The sequence below is a fragment of the Triturus cristatus genome, chromosome 10 (genome assembly GCF_964204655.1).
Source record: "Triturus cristatus chromosome 10, aTriCri1.1, whole genome shotgun sequence".
Taxonomy (NCBI): Eukaryota; Metazoa; Chordata; class Amphibia; order Caudata; family Salamandridae; genus Triturus; species Triturus cristatus.
The window spans coordinates 1,163,873,025-1,163,895,551 of NC_140593.1; the positions used below are offsets into that span (position 1 = coordinate 1,163,873,025).

The 22,527-nt window shown below is 48.6% G+C and overlaps 1 protein-coding gene across 1 annotated transcript; it reads left to right on the forward strand.

The window, feature by feature from the left end:
• The first annotated feature begins 2,588 nt into the window (after positions 1–2,588).
• LOC146796847 (olfactory receptor 1S1-like) lies at positions 2,589–3,524 on the forward strand. Its single transcript, XM_085631387.1, has one exon. It carries the CDS (start codon positions 2,589–2,591, stop codon positions 3,522–3,524), a length of 936 nt encoding a protein of 311 aa, XP_085487513.1.
• Positions 3,525–22,527: the final 19,003 nt, after the last annotated feature.

Consider the following 22,527-nt stretch of genomic DNA (forward strand, 5'->3'; position numbering starts at 1 on the left):
AAACACAAACACACACATACACACATGAACATGCACGCACACACACACTTACAGACACAAAGATACACATATGTACACATACACGCACACACACATACACAACTGCCACACTCACAAAGCAATTTCAGCCATCAACATGCTTACTGCCAAAAATGTCTTCATTTACACCTGTAATGCATACATAATTTTCCAAGCATGGATTTCTCTGTCATGTGTGCAGAGAAATCTGCAATAGTAACCCCCATGCAAAGGATGGGGCGTGGGAAGATCAAGGACTGGGTTACGAGGAAAGAATATGAAGCTTCATCTTAGATGTTGGTGGAGTTTTTCTCCATCAAACGATGGGGCCATCGTGCCTTCCAGTGGGAAAGGGAACAGATCACTTGCAGACAAGGTGGGGGCATGGTGGAAGGAAGAAGTAAAGACTGTAAATAAATGGAACGTGCAATGAGATATTCATTTGCAGCTACCTAGCGTGCACTTGTACACTATCTACAATTACGCAACATGGAAATGGAAGCCATGGTCTTGAACCTCTCTAATGTGACTCCCTGGTCTTGACATGAAGAGCCTATAGATGCAGTATTTCCAGTTTATGAAAATTCCCTCCAGGTATGAAAATGATCTGACTGTGTGGACATCTCTGCCATCCCAGTGTTCTCAAAGTGTACCCTGACTCCAAAATGTGTCCTGCCTCCTCTTCCTGGTGTCCTTCCCTTCAGTATCTATGGTGTTGTGTCTAAATTGTGTCCTATGTGAGCACACATTCCATGTAACAAGATGGTGCTTGCTTGCATCAGATTCTATTAAGGTCATACGGCTTTGCTCTCTTTGGAACAGAAAACATGCTCTACACCTCATACACCAAGCATCAATTCAACCTTCTGCAGACATATGCACTGCAGACCACATCTGAAAGGTCCTTCAGTACTCTGGGTGTGTGGGAATGCAAAGTCTGTCATATTTACCTATCAAGTATGTGTAATTCTCTCAGAGACTGTAGTTTGTAGTAAGTTTCCAAGAATTTGTTTTGAGTTACGTCAAGAAAAGCTAAGCAGGGGATGCACTCACATAGAAAATACTCTTGAGTAACCAACACAATACGACTGTAGAGTATTCGTTTCGAAGCATGAAATGCAATCGTATGCAAAACATGCTTGAAAAATGCATAGATGTGTATACTACATGAGTATGTCGAGAAAGCAGGAAAATAAACCCATTTCCTCAGCCCTACTTTAAAACGTTTAAAGCGTTTAATTTAATTTAGAAACAGTCTCTATTGAATAACTCACTGAGTTTGACTCTGACTCAGAGCAGAAAGTGTATATTGTTTATGACACTTCAATGCTTAATTTGTAAACTAATAAGTGCCAGAGCTCAGGATATTTCAGTGGAGACCACTGAAGTTTACTCCACACATTTGTCTTGACAGGTCTGAAAAATGCCAGTTTTACCAGTGCTTAATTTGAGCCGGTGGTTGCAGGAGGGAAACACCCGCACTCATTTTGCATCACATTTACCGAACGCCAGAGAGGGAAAACCACACAGATCAGAAAGATAGAGGAAAAGAAAGACAGCAAAACTGGCAGACAGGTAGAAAGCACTGACCGGCCAGAGTGCGATAAAGGGACGCCTGGTAGTGAATTAAAGAGGCAGGAGGTGCATCTAAGACTACCAGTCTTGGTATTCTGTACTCCGACATTTAATTGCACACGGGCTTCTGAGCAGACCTTCGGACACTAGCATACTTTATTTTCCAAACTAAGCAATGACTATAAGCAATAACTATCACACTCATAGAACTGTAAGTTTGGCCTCCATGCTCTGGTTTCATTATGCTTATAAAGTATGTAGAATTGTAGAACATGCTGCTGATTCAAAAAAATTAAAAATAAAAACACAACAGCATCACAAAAGGCCTTTTACAGCTATGCACACAGGATGTGGAATAACATCCCTGTCTCTGCCTTGAATGCCTCAAGGTTGTTCCAATTTTAGAAAAAGATGACGTTGTACCTCCTTAAAGAATGCTACATCACCTTGCCCTAACAAAGAATGAGTAAGCTACCTTTCTTATCTCTTGTTGACTGTGCGCTTGCCTTTGACTCTGTAGAGCACTCTGCTGCCTTTGGACTAGGTTTGCTCTATACAAATACCACATAAATACATATATACTTCCATACATCCAAACATATACACAACCATACATACATACATACACATACCAGGTGTGGACTAACACAAATAAGTGTCGTTGTTTAGAAATAAGTGTCTGTGCTTTGTCCTAACAAAACTGGCACAAATTAGGCACTGCATATCATGCCATTACAAAATAAATTGACTATATTTCTGTCCTTTTGTCACATTACATGCTGTAATTTGTCTGCATTATATTATATAGTTGTTTAAAAAGCTGCCTCTTACCACCATTTCATGAGGCCCAAGAAGCATTCTACACTGTATGCATGATTTTGTGTTTTTTGCACCAAGTACAATTTCCAATTCCCCATGTGCTTTGGGCTTCTTTGATGCAACAAAACCCTTCTAAGTTCTAAAAACATTTCCTTTCAGGTCTCAAAGTTTCAAGGATGTATGGGAAAAATCAAACATCAGTGACAGAATTTATTTTGCTGGGACTGTCTGTCATGCAAGAGCAGCAGTCCATACTATTTATATCTTTTTTGACAGTATACCTTCTTGCACTGCTGGGAAATGGGCTTATAATTATGGTGATTGCCTTGACTCCTCAGCTCCATAAACCCATGTATCTCTTCATCAGCGTTTTGAACATTGTGGACATTGGCCTCATCTCAGATACTCTCCCCAAGATGCTCATCAACATCTACACCAACAAGAAGGCTATTTCCTACGAGGGCTGCATTGCCCAGCTATACTTCTTTGTATTTTTTGCAGCTGCTGAGTGTGTGCTTTTGGCGGTTATGGCTTATGATCGGTATGTTGCCATCTGTTTTCCTCTTCGCTATCCAGTCATTATGAGGACTCACATCTGTCTTTGGATGGTGACCTCCACTTTTGTAGTGAGCTCGTTGTCTTCACTGTTGCACACACTCTTGATGGCTAGTCTCTTCTTCTGTGGACCCAACCAAATTCTTCATTACTTCTGTGACATTGGTCCACTGTTCAAGTTGTCCTGCGTTCCGACGTCCACCAATGAACTTGTGATCTTCACTGAGGGTTCCCTTAATGTGATGATCCCCTTTTCCATTGTACTGTTCTCGTACGTGTGCATTGTAATTGCCATTCTTAAGATACGCTCCACCGAAGGGCGGCAAAGGGCTTTCTCCACCTGTTCCTCACACCTCACAGTGGTGGTCTTGTTCTATGGTACTCTTGTGTTTGTGTATTTTCAACCCTCCTCAAGTTATTCCCTGGGAAAAGATAGGTTTGTGACACTCATGTATAATGTCCTACCACCAACGCTTAACCCTTTTATCTATAGTCTCAGGAACAATGAAGTGAAACAGGCTTTGAGAAGGTTAATTTCCCAAAAGAATGTGACGTGATCATTTAGACAGGTTTGTTTTAGGGTGAGATTAGTAAGTATGCAATGTGCCTTACTTTATACATAGATACTTGCATGCTGCTATTTTCAGATTTTGCTCTCATTGGTTCTGCTTTATTATGGTGCTACACAATTCAGGTGAATTTATCATTCTTTCACCCAACACAGCAAGGTATCTTGCTGTGTTGTGTTGCTTGAAAGAGAGAGGGTTGAAATGCTCATTATTTACAAAGATATGGAACATCTCTGCTCTCTCCTTGCGCTGGCACTCTGGGCTGCCTAACACCAATGCAGGCCTCCATGCGTCATAGTGGAGGGTCCCTGTAGTGCAGGCAAGATAGTTTTGTGCAGCTAACACAGCTTCATTACCTAATGGACATTTCCCATGTGGGGGATATAATATGTGCAAACTCACCTTTCCTGCTCAATATGTTAAAGTAAGTAATGGCCGTACCTGATATCAGAATATGATGAGTAATTGTAACACCATGTTTTTGATCTACAGGCTCATGTGCCAGTGTGAGCTTAAGTGCATTGGTTTGATTACTCGCAAGGTGAAGACCAGAAGGCAGGAACACATCAGCACCATTAAAGGGGGGTTTTGGCAACAAAATAGTTGCAACAATTTAAGGAAGCTGGCTATGATCCTATGCACAGTTCTGAAGCATTTGGACCAGAGAGGTGCAGGAGCAAAGGAGTCACTATAGATGAAGGAGGCACAATGGATTTTCTCTAAACATACTAACAAACAGGGTCCAAATGAGATATTGGACTGATATAAGACTCATTACTAATGGGTATTCCGTTACTTTGTGAAGTGAGTAACACTTTGCTATCAGGGTCATAAAGGTATTTTACTTTGGTGGTGACCTATTTAGAATGCTATACAAAATACTGTTTATGTTAAGGGTATTGACTTTAAAGTTATCCCTTAGAATAGGGTTACCTTATCTGTCAAATGGGACAAATTGCATTCTCTTTCCTGCTTTGTCTGTGCTGTTTATAAATATTTAAAGATATTTTCCCAAAGTTTATTTTGCCAATTAAAAGATGTTTTTCTAGTTTTTTGCCCTTCTCCCACTCAACAGCCCCCTGTCCCCCTTTTTGTAGTTCTTCTGGTTATTTTTTGAGTGGGTTCTACTTCTCCCACTTGCCTTTTTTACTTGAGGGTGGCCATCTTGCTTTCTGCACACTGTCAATAAGGCGCCGCTTAATGGTTGCTGTCTTGTAGTACGAGTGGACGAATTTGTTGTGCCCTTTTTCCAAGATGGCACCCCATATTGGTGATGGTCTAGTGTTTGGTGTGGCCATTATGTGATATGGGAAGAAGTTTAAATTATCCCATTAGTAGCCCCGGATGGAGCATCCTGCTTGAGTATTGACAGCTGGCACTATAGGTAGGCATGAATGTGTGGGGGTGGGTACTATATTTGCCCCAGGACCACCTGGGACGAGGGCCCTGCTTGGGGCACCAAAGTCTGTTTCCATCTGCCTTTTCATGGTAGTGGGACAACTAGGAAAAGGCATTCGGAAAGGGACATTCTAATCCCTACGGTGCTGACAGCTCTGGCAACATCTCCATTGAAGGGATAGGATTTCTACTGCTGCTCCAACGGGATCATGGATACTGTGAGGTAGCAGTCTTTCCCTCTGACCTATGGGGTCGGATCGCCTGCATCCAAATATGGCAGTCGGACCGAAGTTCTGCTGGCACTAGACCCTCTTTTATTTATGTACACCCCTATAGCTCACCTGACACTGAGGTTTACCAGAGAAGGTTGGCCTCCTAAACCTAGTTTTAACACAAGAACCCTATGACATTTGGCTAATAGGAACTTTCCATGTGGGGTGTGTCACACAGGGGCGAGGTTCTTATTAAGCTACTAACTATGCCTGTCACTCTCATAGAACCTATTGCAGCAGTTCAGTATATAGTTTAAAGTCAAAGTTTGTTGAGCCCTGTCAATCAATCAATAAATCATTCAATCAAGGAATTGTAAGCGTGCTACTCACCCATGAGGGTCTCAAGGTGCTGGAGGGGGAGTAGATCTGCTCAGTTGTAAAGCCAGGTCTTGAGTGTCTTCCTGAAGATGTTCTGGGGGGGGCGCATCTGATGTTGATTGAGAGCTCGTTCCAGGTCTTGGCTGCTATGTAGAAGAATGGTCTTTCGCCTGTTCTGGCCCTGTGGCTGCGCAGGATGCCTGCGAGGGCGAGGTTGGCGGATCGGAGGTATCGCTTTGGTGCGTGGAAGGAGATTCTCTCATTGAGGTATCAGGGGCCAGTGTTGTGGAGGCATTTGCAGGCATGGGTGAGCATCTTGAAAGTGACTCTATTCTCGACGGGAAGCCAGTAGAGGTTACGCAGGTGTTGGGTGATGTGTTTGTGTTGAGGGATGCCGAGGACAAGTCTGGCTGCGGTGTTCTGTATGGTTTGGAGTTTGTAGAGCAGAGACTTGTTGATCCCAGCGTAGAGGGTGTTTCTGTAGTCCAGTCTGCTGGTTATGAGTGCGTGGGTGATGGTCTTCCATGATTCGGGGGCTATCCATTTGAAGGTCTTTTGGATGATGCTGAGGGTGTGAAAGCAGCTGGAAGCGATGGTGTAGACCTGTTGGGTCATGGAGAGGGAGGAGTCGAGAATGATGCTGAGGTTTTGGGTGTGGTCCGTGAGGGTGGGGGGGCTGCTGAGGGTGGTGGGCCACAAGGTGTTGTCCCATGCAGAGGGAGAGGGTCCGAGAATGAGGACCTCTGTGTTCTCTGAGTTGAGCTTCAGGCAGCTGCTGCTTATTCAGGATGCGACGTCCATCACTTCTTCCTGGAAGTTGAGTCTGGTGGTGATGAGGTCCTTGGTAAGGAAGAGGATGAGCTGGGTGTCATCGGCGTAGAATACTATGCTGAGTCCGCGCTGTTTGACAATGGCGGTGAGGGGGGCCATGTAAATGTTAAAGAGTGTGGGGCTGAACAACTATCCTTGGGGTACTCCGCAGTTGATGTCCATGGGTTCAGGGAGGTAGGGTGGTCGGCTGATCCTTTGAGTTCTGCCGGTGAGAAAGGAGCGGATCCAGTCGAGGGGGGCTCCCTGTATGCGGACCATGTGGAGTCTGGCAGTGAGTGTGCAGTGGGAGATGGTGTCGAAAGCTGCTGAGAGGTCGAGTAGGATCAGGGCCTCGGTGTGTCCTTGGTCAAAGAGGGTGCATGTGTCGTCTGTTGTGGCGAGTAGGGTGGTCTCGGTGCTGTGGTTGCTGTTGAATCCGGATTGGGAGGGGTAGAGGATGGAATTTTCTTCGATGAATTTTGCTAGCTGGGCATTGATGATCTTCTCTGTGACTTTGGCGGCAAAGGGGGGAAGAGGATGGGTCGGTAATTCTTGAGGTCTGTGGGGTCTGCCGAGGGTTTTTTGATCAGGGGTCTGACTTCTGAACGTTTCCAATTATTGGGAAAGGTGCCGGTTTGGAAGGTGGTGTTGATGGTGCGTCGTAGTTCTGGAGCGAAGCTGGTGGTGGCCCTGTGGTAGATGTGTTGTGGGCAGGGGTCAGTAGGAGCTCCTGAATGGGTGCCTTTCATCATCGAGGTGGTGTCGTCAGTGGTGACTGGGGTCCAGGAGGAGACGGTGGGCTGGATGGCGTTGTTGGAGGAGGAGGTGGTTTCGAAGTCAGGTGTCTGGGCAATGAAGTTGATTTTTAGATGGAAGTAGGAGCCGAGCTTGTCACAGAGGTCCTGGGAGGGGGTGATGTCCGTGATTTCACTAGGGGGTTTGGTGAATTCCTGGATGATGCTGAAGAGTTCCTTTGATTTGCTGGTGTTGGCGAGGCACTTGTGTTGGATGAAGGTCCTTTTGGTGGATCTGATGTGCTGGTGGTATTCCGTCATGGCGTTCTTGTAGGTGGTGTGATCTTCTGGCATTTTGCTGTTTCTGCACTTCTTCTCAAGGCGTCTGCAGGTGCGTCTGGCTTCTTGGAGGTCAGTGGTGAATCAGGTGCCTTTCTGGGGGGCTGTCTGTCAGAGTTGTGTGGGGGTGGGAGCTTATCTGCGCAGTTGGAGATCCATCTGTGGAGTTCTTTGGCTGCGAGGTTGGTGTCGGTCAAGGTGGTGGGGGCATTGCGGTCGAGGGCGGAGTTGAGCTGCTCCTCAGTTATTTTGCTCCAGTTCCTATTGGGAGGGCGTGGTGCAGGTTTGGGAGCAGTGGGTTTGTTGATGTTGAAGTGTTCACAGTGGTGGTCCGTCCTGGGGGGGATGCGTGGTGTGGCCAAAGTGGATGTTGTTACCTCCTGCGAAGATGGGGTCGAGGGTGTGTCCTGCTGTGCGAGTCGCAAACTGTTTCAGTCCGATGTTGGCGAGGTTGTTCAGGAGGGTGACGGAGTTGGGGTCCCTGGGGTTGTCGAGGTGGAATTTCAGGTCTCCGATGAGTATGTAGTCCATGGAGGCGATGGCGTGGGGTTCGCGGAGGTCAGTGATTTTTGCAGTGAACGTGGTTCGAGGTCCGGGTGTCTGTAAGCAAGGGTGCTATGGAGTGCAGTTCTCGGGCTGGTATGTATTTGGAAGTGAAGGTGTTCAGTGGTGGAGAGGGAGTCATTCATGGTGGATATGGAGAGTCGAAGGGAGTTTTTGGGTGCAATGGTGATTCCCCCTCCTGAGCGGTTGGGGCTGTCTTTCCTCTGTATCTTGTATCTGTTGGGGATGGCAGTGCAATGTTGGGTGCCGAGGAAGAGTTGATCCAGGTTTCTGTAAAGAAGGCGACATCTGGTGAGAGGGTGTCAAGGAGGTCCCAGATCTCAACGGCATATCTGTGCAGGGAGCACACGTTGAGGAGGATGCACCTCAGGGTTTCAGAGGTGTTTGGGGTCAGTGTGGGGGTAGTGGCTGTGAGGATGCTGATGGTGTTGAAGGTCTGGAGGCAGTGGAGGCAGAATAACTGTCTGTGTGTGGTGCTCGGCGTGGATAGCTGGCCGTTGTTGTTCCTCCCGGGGTGGAGTGCAAGGAGGGCAGATGAGTCGTAGCAGTGGATGGTTGGAGATCCAGGGTTTCTCATGCTGATCGCAGTTGGGTCGCATAGGGGCGCAGACGGGCTAACCTTAGGCACTCCCACTGTGTGGGCGGCCGTGCAGCCGCTGCCATTAAGTAGGGAAGAAGGGAGGGAAAGCTGACCTGGGAGACGGGAGTGTGGATGGCAGCGTGAGGGGTCACGGTGAAAACAGAATGACAGTATCAAGATAGCACAAACAATTAAACAGGAACAACAATACAATTAGGACAAGAAAAAGACAAAATGGGCAAAACTTAATCACAGGTGACACAGGAATTAAAAACTGGCACAACAAGGCAGAAGGTCGCAGGGGCAGGCTCGAACCCTACCAGAGCAGCGGAGGCACAACGGTGTGTGGAAATTTAGCTTGCGAACTGAACATTATCTGCGCCATCTTGTCTCTCCCCAGCGCGACACACAGGAAAGCGCACGGCAGCCATTTTTAGGCACCCTGGTCTCTCCCTGCTCATTGCCGATCGCCAGCGCGTCCCCCTGGCGCTGCGAGCATTCCCCCGCGCGCCGGCCACCCCCGCTCTCTCATACACAGGCCATAAACCCTCTCCTTCTGCGCGACCCTGCCATGGAACCACATCCCACGCCTGACCGACATCCCATACATGGTCATGCATCTCTTTGATAACCCCCTTCCTCTGCGCTCAATTGTCCGAACCGATCCCAGGCCATCACCTAGCCCTGCGGATGCAGTTTATTGCCCCTACTGTAAGGGAAACACCCCACATCAAAGGGATTACTGTAGATCAAGGCCCCCCACCCCCTGAGACCCGACCGGTCACACACACCCCCGGGAATTGGCGGAATGTCCAGCTGTGTGATAGCCATCTCCTACTGTGGGTGGGGTGGGGACTTCCACTGTAGATTTGTGTGGGAACGAGCTTGAAGTGGGGATTCTGAGGATGTTCTTTGATGTATCAAAGCGATCTCAAGAATGTGCCATGTATGATAAACCTGCAATAAAGTCATAAACCTGTGTATAAGAGGCCAGGCCTCAGAGATGCAGTTAGAGCACCTCGTGACGATACCTCGTTGTCTGATCTGATGTCTTCCATTCCGACGGAATAAAACTTTGTTTCCTGCCTTCCAGTCTCCGGCGCCTGCCTCTTTATTGGTTTAGCATCGAATGGTATAAGAGTCGATTACCGCCGGGCAATACTTGAAAGGTTATCGACTACGACTGCCGCTACCATTTAACAATTGGCGTCCCAAGCGTGGGGCCCATCAGCGACACGTGGATCCAGTGGGTGAGGTCCCAACGACAGAGTGAACGACTGCAACGATCGGGAGAGCTCCTGCCCGATAGACCCTCGTCTGGCAGCCGATCATCCGAACTTCACTGGTTCCGAGCAGACCTCTCTCGAGTGATCTACGGTCCTGACTGGGAACCATCAGGAGTGCCGCGGCAATAACGGAGAGTAGAGGACGATCGGGCGCTGGAGGCGGATGACGAGAAACTGTCCACGCGGTCCAGGTAAGGTCGTGAAACACGACAAATTGCGAAACGATTGATTGATTGATTGAAATACTAGTATTTGCTTATTGATTGTTCTCTTTGAGATATTCGCTGTCTACAAACGGGGAGGAGTAGAAATACTCTCTCTTCCTTTGCAGATAGTGAAGGGTAGGTAACGCAGACTTTTGTCCCCATTGTAACCCATCGTGCCTATTTTTATCTCCCCACTGATTGATTGTCCGAATATTGATTGTTTTGAAGGATAGTGCTCTTTGAGATATTCTCTGTTTGCAAATAACGTAGAATAGAAATATTCTGTCTAGTCTTTGCAAATAGTGAAGGGTAGGTAACGCAGACTTTTGTCCCCATTGTAACCCGTCGTGCCTATCTCTTTCTCACCATTGATTGATTGATTGTCCGAACACTAGTTGTTCGATATTGGTTCTTTGGAGGTATTCTCTGCTTACAAATAACGAGGAATAGAGATATTCTGTCTAGTCTTTGCAAGCAGTGAAAAGATAGGTAGTGCTGACTTTTGTCCCCGTTGTAACCCGTCATGCCTATCTTCTCCCCACTGATTGGTAGTTGGTTCTGCCCGGACCGCTTATTAGAGGTGAACCATCCGGCTCCACTGGAAGGCACCCCTAATAAGGACATGTTCACTAAATATGGACTAGTCGCCGTAGCTTATAGCAAGCTATGGCATAAATATACAAAGAAGGACCCTGAGAGTCAGTGGCCACTGATGGGATCCTTCGACGACCATAAAATAGAAATGCTAGAAATAGCTCTGCGTAGTAATAAAACGACGCCTACTATGCTTGACAGTATCGGCATGTGGCGCAAAGAAGCAACACAACGGAAAAAGAGGGAAGAAGTAAAAGCAGAAAAGGAATTACGAAAGGCAGCTCACCTTGCCGCTAGAAAGTTAGAGGAAGAAATAAAGGAGAGAAGGGAAGCTAAACTAAGACAAGAGCCTGAAACATCAGGCCAGTACCCTGTTAGGACCCCCTCTATGCTCTACCCTGAGTTGTCTTCTAAGCAACGAACGAATGACGAATTGCTATTAGGTCCCCCGATCATTTACATGCCCCCTCCATACGCACCCTCCCAACCGGTAGTGCAACACCCACAACCCCCAAACACAAGCGAAAGCAGTACCGGGGCCTCGGTCCTCACGGCCTCCGCGCCGGCCGAGCCTCTTGTACTGAACACAACGTTGGCGATAACATTGGATGACCCTGAGATGAGAAAGAAAGATTCCACCAGAATGAATCGACTAACAAAGGATGAACGAGCAGGAATCGACAAGATAGTAAGGACACTGGTGGAGCGAAAGGAAAGTGAGGAGTATATAACAGACGTGTATAACTCGTATGCCGACAACCGCAGACGACACTTTGTCGTACGACTTTGTTATCACGCCCTGAATACATATGAGGATAGGTACCACGATAAAGGTCCCGAAGGCTTAGCGGCCCTATATAGGAAGGTAGACATTGGGGAAGAAGGAGAGGGCGATGTGACGGACCGCTTCACTCGTACGCTCGAGGTCTACCGGCACCTTAAAGAGCACAGACAGACAACCAAAGCAGAAACCCCCATAGCGACTAAGCCTCAGGCAGGAAGGGCTGATACCATGATGCCCATCAAAGAGGCCGCCCCCTACTGGGTCCCCCCACGAGGTCAGGGAACACATGACGACATCAACCACCAAGATGCGAAGGGAAGGGTTGTATATAATTGGGTCTACCAGCCATGGGACCGACAAGACATTTTGACCTTTAGAAAAACCCTACCCGACTTAAGAAAGAACCCGACTGCCTTCTACACCGAACTAGGTACAGCCTTAGGTTCAACAATAATGACCTTAGCAGATATCGACTTGTTCTTCGGGTTATGTCTGCCGGCTGATGTGTGGAAGCAAATCCGGAAAGTTGACCACGCTGAGCCATTCGGATATACTTGGGTACAACTTGATACCATAGACAAACAGCGAGAACCGGGACAGAAACCCCCGAAAGCCATATTGGAGCTCCCAGACAAGATTGTACAGAAGTTGAAGACTCTAATCCCAGAAAGAAAGGTAGACTGGTCGATAGTGACGGCTTGTCGCCAGAAACCCCTGGAGGATGTGTCTGAATACGTCTCTCGATTCGAGACCGTGTTTTCCGATTATAGTGGCCAGGACATGACCACTGCAACCGGACATCACCTCTTTGTCCAGAATTATGTGAAGGGTCTGTCACAAGAAGTCTCCCAGAAGCTACAGACCAGCGAGAGTAGTTGGGCAGCCTCCAAACCCGAAGCAATCCTCCAGATGGCCCAATACTACGAAAACCAAAAGAATGAGAACGATAGGGCATCCGAGAGGAAGAAAAAGGAACTGAAGGAGAGGGTAATGATAGCACAGTTGCAAGGGGTGACCATAGGAAGGGAGCCCCCAAAAGGGAATTACCAACCAACCGCCTCTAGAAAGCTACCCCCTAGAGACCATACACCTGCACCCTACAACGGACGGAGAGATTTAGATGGGAACCAATGTGCGTTCTGTAGAGGGTTCGGACACTGGAAATCCCAGTGCCCGGTCCTTCTGGAAATGAACAAAAATAGGGACCCCAGAGACATAGCATATGACCCCAGAAATAGAGGACAGGGACGAGGGTACACGAACGACGCCATCAACGACAGGCCAGGCAGACCAAACACCTTTGATCGCCCCCGACAAAACCAGTGTCAGCAGTCCGACTACGAAAGCACCCATGACTTTGCATAGGACCGCCAGGGGCAAGGGAGGGATCCAGTCGAACTCCGTGTTGACCAACAAGGTCCTTACGTCACTGCTAAGGTCTTGGGCACAAAGTCTCCATTCCTGGTAGATACTGGGGCGACACGTAGTGCGTTATCTAAACGACTGATTCCTAGGGCACCCTTGTCTGGCTCACACGTAACCTCAATAGGCTTCGATGGAACGCCCTCCACTAACCCCTTATCAGCACCAATCTCCTTTGACTTAGAAGATAACGCCACTGACACGACCTTTCTGCTCTCCTCCAACACCCCCGATGCTATTATGGGACTCGATTTGCTAAAACATTTCCGAGCTACCATCAGATGTTCCCCAGACGGAGTTCGAGTCATCCTGCACGATAACCCAGATCTGTTCAGACCTTGTCACACACGACGTATGCTCTCTATAACTGATGCTGACCTGTCCCTACTCGACACGTTACCCTCACATCTATGGGCTAAAACCGACTCAGATGTAGGGCGCATGGTGATCGACCCAGTACACATAACCGTCCGACCGGACGCAGTGCTGCCAAAGCTTCCACAGTATCGAATATCGCCCGAAGGTGAGAAGGCATTGGTGGAAATCATCCAGTCCCTAGTCAATGCAGGAGTAGTAGAAGAAGTAGTCAGTAATGTTTGCAACAGCCCTATCCTACCCATTGTAAAGAAGCAAGGCGAGGGAGATGAGAAAGCATACCGCTTCATTGTTGACTTACGAGAAGTTAACAAAGTAGTCATACCTCAGTACCCCGTGGTCTCAGACATCACCACCATCCTCACCCTAATTCCGTCCACTGCCACCACCTTTACTGTTATTGATCTCAAGAACGCATTCTTCTCCATCCCCATCCACCCAGACAGCCGCTACCTGTTCGGCTTCACTTTAAAAGCCCGGTCGTACAGATTCTGTAGGGCACCCCAAGGCTACACTGAGAGTCCCAGCATTTATAGCCAAGCCCTCAAGAGACAACTAGATGCAGTCTAATTACCCGATGGAGTGGTATTAATACAGTACGTCGACGACATCCTTTTGGCGGCCGAAACCACCCCACTTGCTGTCACAGCCACCATTCACCTCCTCCACTTCCTCGCGGAGAACGGTCACAAGGTCTCCAGGAAGAAGTTACAGTTCTGCCAACCCCAAGTGACATACCTAGGCCACCTCCTATCCAAGGACGGGAGGAAACTTACCCCTGACCGAATTCAGACCATCCTAGAAACCCCTGTTCCCAAAACTCAAAAGCAAGTGCGGTCTCTAGTAGGCCTCACCTCCTTTTGTCGACAGTGGTTGCCAAACTTCAGCCTTATTGTAAAACCTCTGCTTTCCCTGTTGGCTAAAGATGTCCCCTTCCCCCTCCCCTGGACACCCGAATGCCAATCCTCCTTCAAAGAATTACGAGACGCCCTCTGCTCGGCCCCAGTCCTTGGAACCCCAGACTACACTAAACCTTTCTCCCTCTACACCCACGAAAGGGAGGGATGCGCGTTGTCTGTCCTAACTCAGTCCATAGGTCCTAAACAACGCCCTTGTGCCTACTTCTCTGCCACTCTTGACCCTGTAGCCAGAGCTTTGCCCACCTGCCTTCGAGCAGTAGCCGCCGCTGCCGTCTCTATCCGGCAAAGTGAGGGGATCGTGCTCTCGAACCCCCTCACTGTATTGGTACCCCATGCGGTTGACACCCTCCTGAACCAGACCAAGACTCAACACCTGACTAGCGCACAACTGACTGGCTATGAACTGACCCTGCTTGCACCCCACATCACATTGAAACGATGCACCACTCTGAACCCAGCCACTCTACTACCTCTCCCTGACACTGACCCCAATGCGCCCCCTATACATGATTGCGTGACTCTCACCGACGAACAGACCAAGAGTAGGGTTGACCTTCGAGATACTGCCTTCCCGGACCCTGACGGAGAACTATGGGTGGATGGCTCATACATCAAGCTCCCCGATGGCACCACTTCAGCTGCCTATGCAGTCACCACAGCCCGAACAGTTGTTGAGACAGCCCGCATCACACAGCGATCCGCACAGGCGGCTGAACTGATTGCTCTCACACGAGCATGCATCCTGGCAGCAGGGACAACCGCAAACATTTACACAGGCAGCCAATACGCCTTCGGGGTAGTTCACCACTTTGGGCTCCTTTGGAAGGAGAGGGGATTCTTGACTTCCCATGGCACACCCATCCTGCATGGAGATCTAGTCTCTGCCCTGACCGAAGCAGTCCTCCTCCCCACCCGGCTGGCTGTGATCAAATGCCAGGCACACAAGAAAGTGACAGACATTATAGGACAGGGAAATGCACTAGCTGACATTACTGCCCGAACCACAGCCGAGAATAGGTCCACGACCCGTATGTACGTAACCAGGTCACAAACTGAGAAATGGAAGGATGCTAGGGAAACGATTAGGGACATCCAATTAGCCAGCTCACCACACGAATTAACTGAATGGGCACGGGTGGGATTGAAGGACGATGACGGTTGCTGGCGAACTAAAGACTCGAACAAATGGTTGCTACCAGACTCATACTTGATCCCCATGCTGACCATGGCCACTTCCCCGCACACATAGGGTCTGCTCCCATGATCGAACTGATCTCCAAAGTCTGGCACAACGACAAAATCTCAGACTCAGCCAAACGTCTGGTCCAGCAATGCCTGGTCTGCCTCCAACACAACCCTGGGAAAGGAACTGCTGTACCCCGGGGAGGGTTTGGGGTTCCCAATCATCCCTTTGAAGTCCTACAAATGGACTACGTCCAGTTAGAAAGGTGCCAAGGTTTGAAGTACGTACTTGTCGTTGTGTGCGCCTTCAGCAAGTGGGTGGAAGCCTACCCAACCCGCGACAACACCGCTATGACTACCGCAAAAGTACTACTGAAAGAATTCTTCCCCCGGTATGGCCTTTGTCGAATTTTGTGGAGCGACAACGGCCCCCATTTTGTAGCCGAGGTTATCCAACTCATCTTAAAGGAGCTGGGTGTAAAACAGAAGTTCCATGCGGTCTTCCATCCCCAATCTGCAGGCTTGGTTGAGCGACATAATGCCACATTGAAGCTTAAAATAGCAAAAATAGTTGCCACCACAGGACTGAAATGGCCAGACGCTCTCCCGCTAGCATTGCTATCAATGCGTTCCACCCCCACCAAACACCACTTAACCCCCTACGAGGTCGTCTTCGGGCGGCCCATGAACCTTTGGACTGCACCGAAACCAACATCCATCCACGACGTCCCGGACGTCCTCATGTCTGACTATTTGTACAACCTAACTAAAACGTTGTCTGTTATCCATCAGCAGGTGCTGCAAGCCATTCCCGACGTTTCCAGGGGCCCCGGGCACGACATCCAACCGGGTGACTTTGTCTTAGTGCGTAACTTCCAGCGCACCAAGAGTCTGGAGCCCCGGTGGACGGGCCCTCTGCAAGTCCTGATCACCACCCGAACAGCTCTTCGAGTGGAGGGGAAGTGCAATTGGCTGCATGCACACCACTGCAAGAAGGTATCATCGACCCTGATGACCACGGACAACACCACCGCCCAAGAGGAACTTCTGGACAAAGACCAACCATCCCTGAGCCACTGCCCGGATACAGAGACACTTGAATTAACAAAATATCCTGATCCCACTGTGCCATCCAAAGAAGGGTATAACCTACGACGAAAGGAGGGAACTTCGGCTAAGCAGGCCACAAACTAAGTTGAAATCTCAGAGCAGTTGCCTAGCCACCTCAAAGGCCACCAGGAGAGAAACTAAACAAAGTCTGTGGTTCTGCCCGCTACCGAGTCCCTTGAAGGTGATGGAAGCATCCAACATGAAGATGATGGAAGCAACCGGACGCCCAAAGATCCACTACAAAATCCCAAAGACTGACAAAATGCACAGCTCAAAGACTATTGCACTTTTCATTACCCTTCTCTTTTGCCTTCTCCTCATGGTCACCTTCTGGATCATGGAGGAGAGCGCACCCGCCCATAAGACATTGCTGACCACCGTCCCACCTACCACCATGAAAGAACACCATCTGATCTCACTTTCACCCCAACTCCGAGAAAGGCGTAAGGAGTTCTGGAATAACTCTTTTGTGCAGTTGCTCCACCAACACAATCTTGCCTCCAATGCCACTAATTGCTGGATCTGTGGATTGCTACCACATGCCACTGGACACTCTATCCCTTTCATCCCTTCACCTTTTTCGGTCCATGGTTCCTGCCTCGCCTGGCTAATCCTCCTGCAGGAAAGCTACAAGGACAATGCCACTTCCGGCAAAACTGTGTCACACTTCTACCATGGGTTCTGGCTGAACAAAACTGGAAAAACTTCTGCCCCCTTCTGTCCTCTGAGATCAAACACTTCCTTTCACATGGACATCCCTGCCAAAGAACGAGTTGAAATGCAGGTGTTTAACAACCCAGCCAGACCCACCTTCTCTTACCTCCGGAAACGAATGGCCGCCACCCTAACAGTGGCCCTATCCGTCATCAACATCACTGGACTTGTGTGCCTCGAAGGCCTGGGGGCGCAGCTGGTGGGCCACAGCTCCTGCCTCATCACCCGAGCATTGGACTCAGTTGATCCACCCTCCTTTGTTGCCTCCCCAAATATGTACTTCGTCTGTGGTACTAAGGCCTACACCTGGCTCCTGAGAGGTTGGGGAGGCACCTGCTACATCGCTTTTGTCCTTCCTCTGACATATGTGGCCCCAGCAAACCATCACTGACAGAAACGTGCCAAAGACATTGTGCAAGCCGACTCCACCGGAGCACAGTTCATGGATGCAGTAAAAGGACTTGTTCCACTCTGGGGTCCAATGGCAAACAGCCGTGCCATCCGCCACTTAACTCAGGCAGTCGAAACGGCGATGAACATTACGGCTGGCATCCTCGCCAACAACACCGCCGAGCTTCAGGCCGTCCGCCTGGTGGCTCTTCAGAACCGCCTCGTTCTAGATGTGGTTCTGGCTGATCGTGGAGGAGCATGCCGCATCATTGGGTCCAGCTGTTGTACCTACGTACCGGATAACTCACCCTCAGTCTACAAAGCAATTGAACACCTCCACAGACTTTCCGCAGAGGTTCATCAGGAGCAAAAAGAATGGTCACTGGGAAGTTGGGTTTGGGACACTATTAGAAGTTGGGGATGGAAGCTGTTTTCATTTATCCTAATACCAATTGTGATACTATGTGGATGCTGCTTGGGGATTCAGTGTCTGCCACCTTCATGTTCGCTTTTTATGAACTGCATCTGCCCTAAGACTCTGAACTTTGAAGCGGAGCGAATGAAAGCTTTGTATGAGGTGGTAGTTCGTAGTATCATGGGGATAGATCCGAACTAAAACAAGCTGGCGAGATATGTTAAAAGGGAGGACTGTGGAAATTTAGCTTGCGAACTGAACATTATCTGCTCCATCTTGTCTCTCCCCAGCGCGACACACAGGAAAGCGCACGGCAGCCATTTTTAGGCACCCTGGTCTCTCCCTGCTCATTGCCGATCGCCAGCGCGTCCCCCTGGCGCTGCGAGCATTCCCCCGCGCGCCGGCCACCCCCGCTCTCATACACAGGCCATAAACCCTCTCCTTCTGCGTGACCCTGCCATGGAACCACATCCCACGCCTGACCGACATCCCATACATGGTCATGCATCTCTTTGATAACCCCCTTCCTCTGCGCTCAATTGTCCGAACCGATCCCAGGCCATCACCTAGCCCTGCGGATGCAGTTTATTGCCCCTACTGTAAGGGAAACACCCCACATCAAAGGGATTACAGTAGATCAAGGCCCCCCACCCCCTGAGACCTGACCGGTCACACACACCCCCGGGAATTGGCGGAATGTCCAGCTGTGTGATAGCCATCTCCTACTGTGGGTGGGGTGGGGACTTCCACTGTAGATATGTGTGGGAACGAGCTTGAAGTGGGGATTCTGAGGATGTTCTTTCATGTATCAAAGTGATCTCAAGAATGTGCCATGTATGATAAACCTGCAATAAAGTCATAAACCTGTGTATAAGAGGCCAGGCCTCAGAGATGCAGTTAGAGCACCTTGTGACGATACCTCGTTGTCTGATCTGATGTGTTCCATTCCGACGGGATAAAACTTTGTTTCCTGCCTTCCAGTCTCCGGCGCCTGCCTCTTTATTGGTTTAGCATCGAATGGTATAAGAGGCGATTACCGCCGGGCAATACTTGAAAGGTTATCGACTACGACTGCCGCTACCATTTAACAGGTGGAGCTACTGGGGGAGAGAGCAGGTCACTGACCGAAAGTCAGCGGTCTTGCTCGCTCATCCCAGCAATGGCTGCCATTAAGTAGGGGAGGAAGGAGGCAAAGCTGAGCTGGGAGGCAGAAGCGTGGGTTGCAGAGGGGAGGGGCCACAGCAAAAACAGAATAACAGTATCAAGATAGCACAAACAATTAAACAGGAACAACAATACAATGTGGGCAAGAAAAAGACAAAATAGGCAAAATTAAACACAGGTGACACAGGAATAAAAAACGGGCACAATGAGGCAGAAGGTCGCAGGGGCAGGCTAGAACCCTACTAGAGCAGCGGCAGCGGAAGCACAATGGTGGAGCTACTGGGGGGAGAGCAGGTCACTGACCGGAGGTCAGGGGTCTTGCTTGCTTGTCCCAGCATCGGCTGCCATTAAGTAGGGGAGGTGGGAGGGAAAGCCGAACTGGGAGGTGGGAGAGTGGGAGCGTGGGCGGCAGGGGTCAGGCGGAGACAGAATAAAAGTAGAAAGATAGCACAAACAATTAAACAGGAACAACAATAAAATTTGGGCAAGAAAAAGACAAAATAGGCAAAATTAAACACAAGTGACACAGGAATAAAAAACGGGCACCCACAAGGCAGAAGGTCACATGGGGAGGCTCGAACCCTACCAGAGCAGCTGCAGCGAAGGCACAATGGTGGAGATACTCGGGAGAGAGCAGGTCACTGACCAGAGTCCTCTGATTTCCCACTCTCATCTGATTTCCTGGTTGATTTCCCTACATCATGTACATGTATGGAGAAGTACTTATGAGTGTCATTCTGAAGGAAACAAGATCTTTTTGAATGAATAATTTCATTGGACCTCACAATTAATATTTTATCATCTTCAGGATTTCCAAATCAAAAAGTGTTTCCACGGCCCCTATTTTAACTTTCTTATAAGCATTGCGATTTAGACTGACATCTGTTTTGTGAAGCAGCTTCCACCTCTGATACAGAAACTGACTTTAGAGCAGTATTGTACAGCGGCAAGTTACTGAGTAAAAGTAGAAATATTCTTGCAGTTTCCAATAACGTCTCAATATGTGGCATTATCAAACCAAACACACAAATATAGGAGCCAAAAACAAATTGTCCTAATAAACCAAGCACAATTAATTTCCTCAGAACAGACTTGCTGGAACTAAGTACTCCTCTGTATCTGCTCACAAATTGTACCTGTAAAAGCAGGTAAGCAGGCCTATTCAAGAAAAAACATCCATGAAGTTGTCCAGCAATTTTGGTGCCCACATGTTTTTCAATTCAGGCCTGACAAACTCACATTTGCTCAGTAGAGAGGTAGGAATATTTGTCAAACAGGATCATTCTGGACACAGGTTTCGTGGCTCCTGTACCGTGCATTGCATCTCGGTATCATCCAAAATTAGGCTTCATTACGAGGTCAGGGTTAAATTCTGATCCCTATGCATACTCGTGTTGTCACTGGGATCGGAATTACAAGTTGTGTGATAATTATCACACCCTCATAGTTTTCCATGATAAAGTCGGACAGGTCAAACCTGCTGAAATGTATCTGGGGAAAAATGTCCGCCATTATCAAGCACATGCTGATTATTTTCGGACAGTAAGCACCAGAATCCTCTTGTTATTCCTGAAAACCTCTATTCAGGTGATAATTATCACACCCCTTTAATTCTGACTCTGCGGATGTGGATGTTAGCAGGTTCCATGAACATTACACTATTTACAGGCGGCTCGCAATGAGGTCCTATGTGGGCATTTCACATCATAATATACCCTAGTCAGCCTACAACCCAATTTCTAACTGTTGGGGAAAGTATTAACATCTTACGGCATTTCCCATTGGTTGTTCAATTGTCGGTTTCTGTTGGAAGTCCTGTGTCGGACTAGGCAATGCAGAGGATTCACTAGCACGGGCAAGAAGCAAACTTCCGGGGGCAACATGGTGGCCGACAGGTAGTGCCAGCCAAGAGCTCTTCCTGCTCCACGGCATGCCGGCCTGATTTCACGTGCCTGTTGCAGCACCTTTCCCGCCTGTCGCTGGGGGGAGTCCTGGTCGAGGTCTTTCAACGAAAGCCTTTTGTTTCTGGCTGTCTGTTTTCTGTGCGGACGGACTGGAGGGCATGACGGCTGCTTCCTCCCAAGACGGTTTTCCGATGGCTCCGACAGCCCGAGCAGGCATCTGGGTGGAGGTTGTGGTGCGGCTTGCTAGAGGTTGGCGTGCTGCAGCAAAGATTGGCTTCCAGGTGGTTTTTGGCTGCAGCACCTGGGGAGTCTGCAGAGGGCTGGTTTTTTTCGGTCCCCTCAGCAGCTTTCATCACAGCACTACACCGAAGATAATGATGACGATGCTGGTCTCAAGTGCCCATGACCCCTATGACTAAGAAGACCTGGGGGAAAAGACACGCACTAGAAGCCCCAACTAATACAGACCCAGGCTTGAAAGGTAATAGCAAAGGGGCTGAAGAGGGACAAACAGATTATGTTTTAACCTCTTTAGACCAGCCGCTCAATATATATGTACTCAGGCATATTTGGTAGAAGTGAGAGCCAGGGATTCCTCCTCATCAAATAACTCTTCAAAAACAAACTTGTATATTAACCAAGGAAAAACAGGTGTTACCAAAGGGAGCCTACCCCCCCAGTCTCCATATACCTGTGCCCAGAAAGTGAAGCAGCATTAATATTGCATGCTGTACAACGCATACGATTACAACGCGGTTGTTACAATGACCACGTTGTTACAACACTAACCATTACAATGCAAATCGTTTCTACGACTTACTGTAGTGGGTGCTGTAAACTAAGGAATAGTGTAGTTTACTATTCCAACACCTTCCCTACTGTTGTGCAGGCTGGAGTTGGGATAGTAAATTATACTATTCCTAAGTTCAGCTCTCCCACTATAGCAAGTCTTAGAAACAACTTGCAATGTAATGGTATGCGTTGTAACAACGCGGTCATTGTAATGTCCGTGTTGTAATCGCATGCATTGTACCGCATATGATGTAACATCGCAAGTTCCCCAGAAAACTCCATCAGAGCAACCAGTATTGAAGATGACATAGAGGAGAGGGTCAAAGAAAGCTGACCATGTTAAAATTACTCCTTTCCTGTGCTCTTATTTTAGGGTCCAGTCGAAAGGGGAACAGAGGGTTCAAACAGAGTCAGGACCTTAGTTAGAAACACATAGAAGCACTATCAAAATGGAGGTCTCCGGCACAAGGAAGCAGCCGTTAGAGATTAAAGCAACTCTTGGCTCTAACTACTAGTAATGTCAAGATCCGGAGCGGGATCAGGAGGACTCAAGGGCCCTGGCCCCTCAGCTCCTAGGTCAGTATTTTGGTGTTCAGTACCCGAGGGGGGGGTAGAATCAGGTGGGCATTGAGTAATTATTGTCTACGTTGATAACTGAGGTTAAAGAAAAATTTTGAGTGTCTGAAAAGAATCAACAAAAAATCCAGGGTGCATGTGA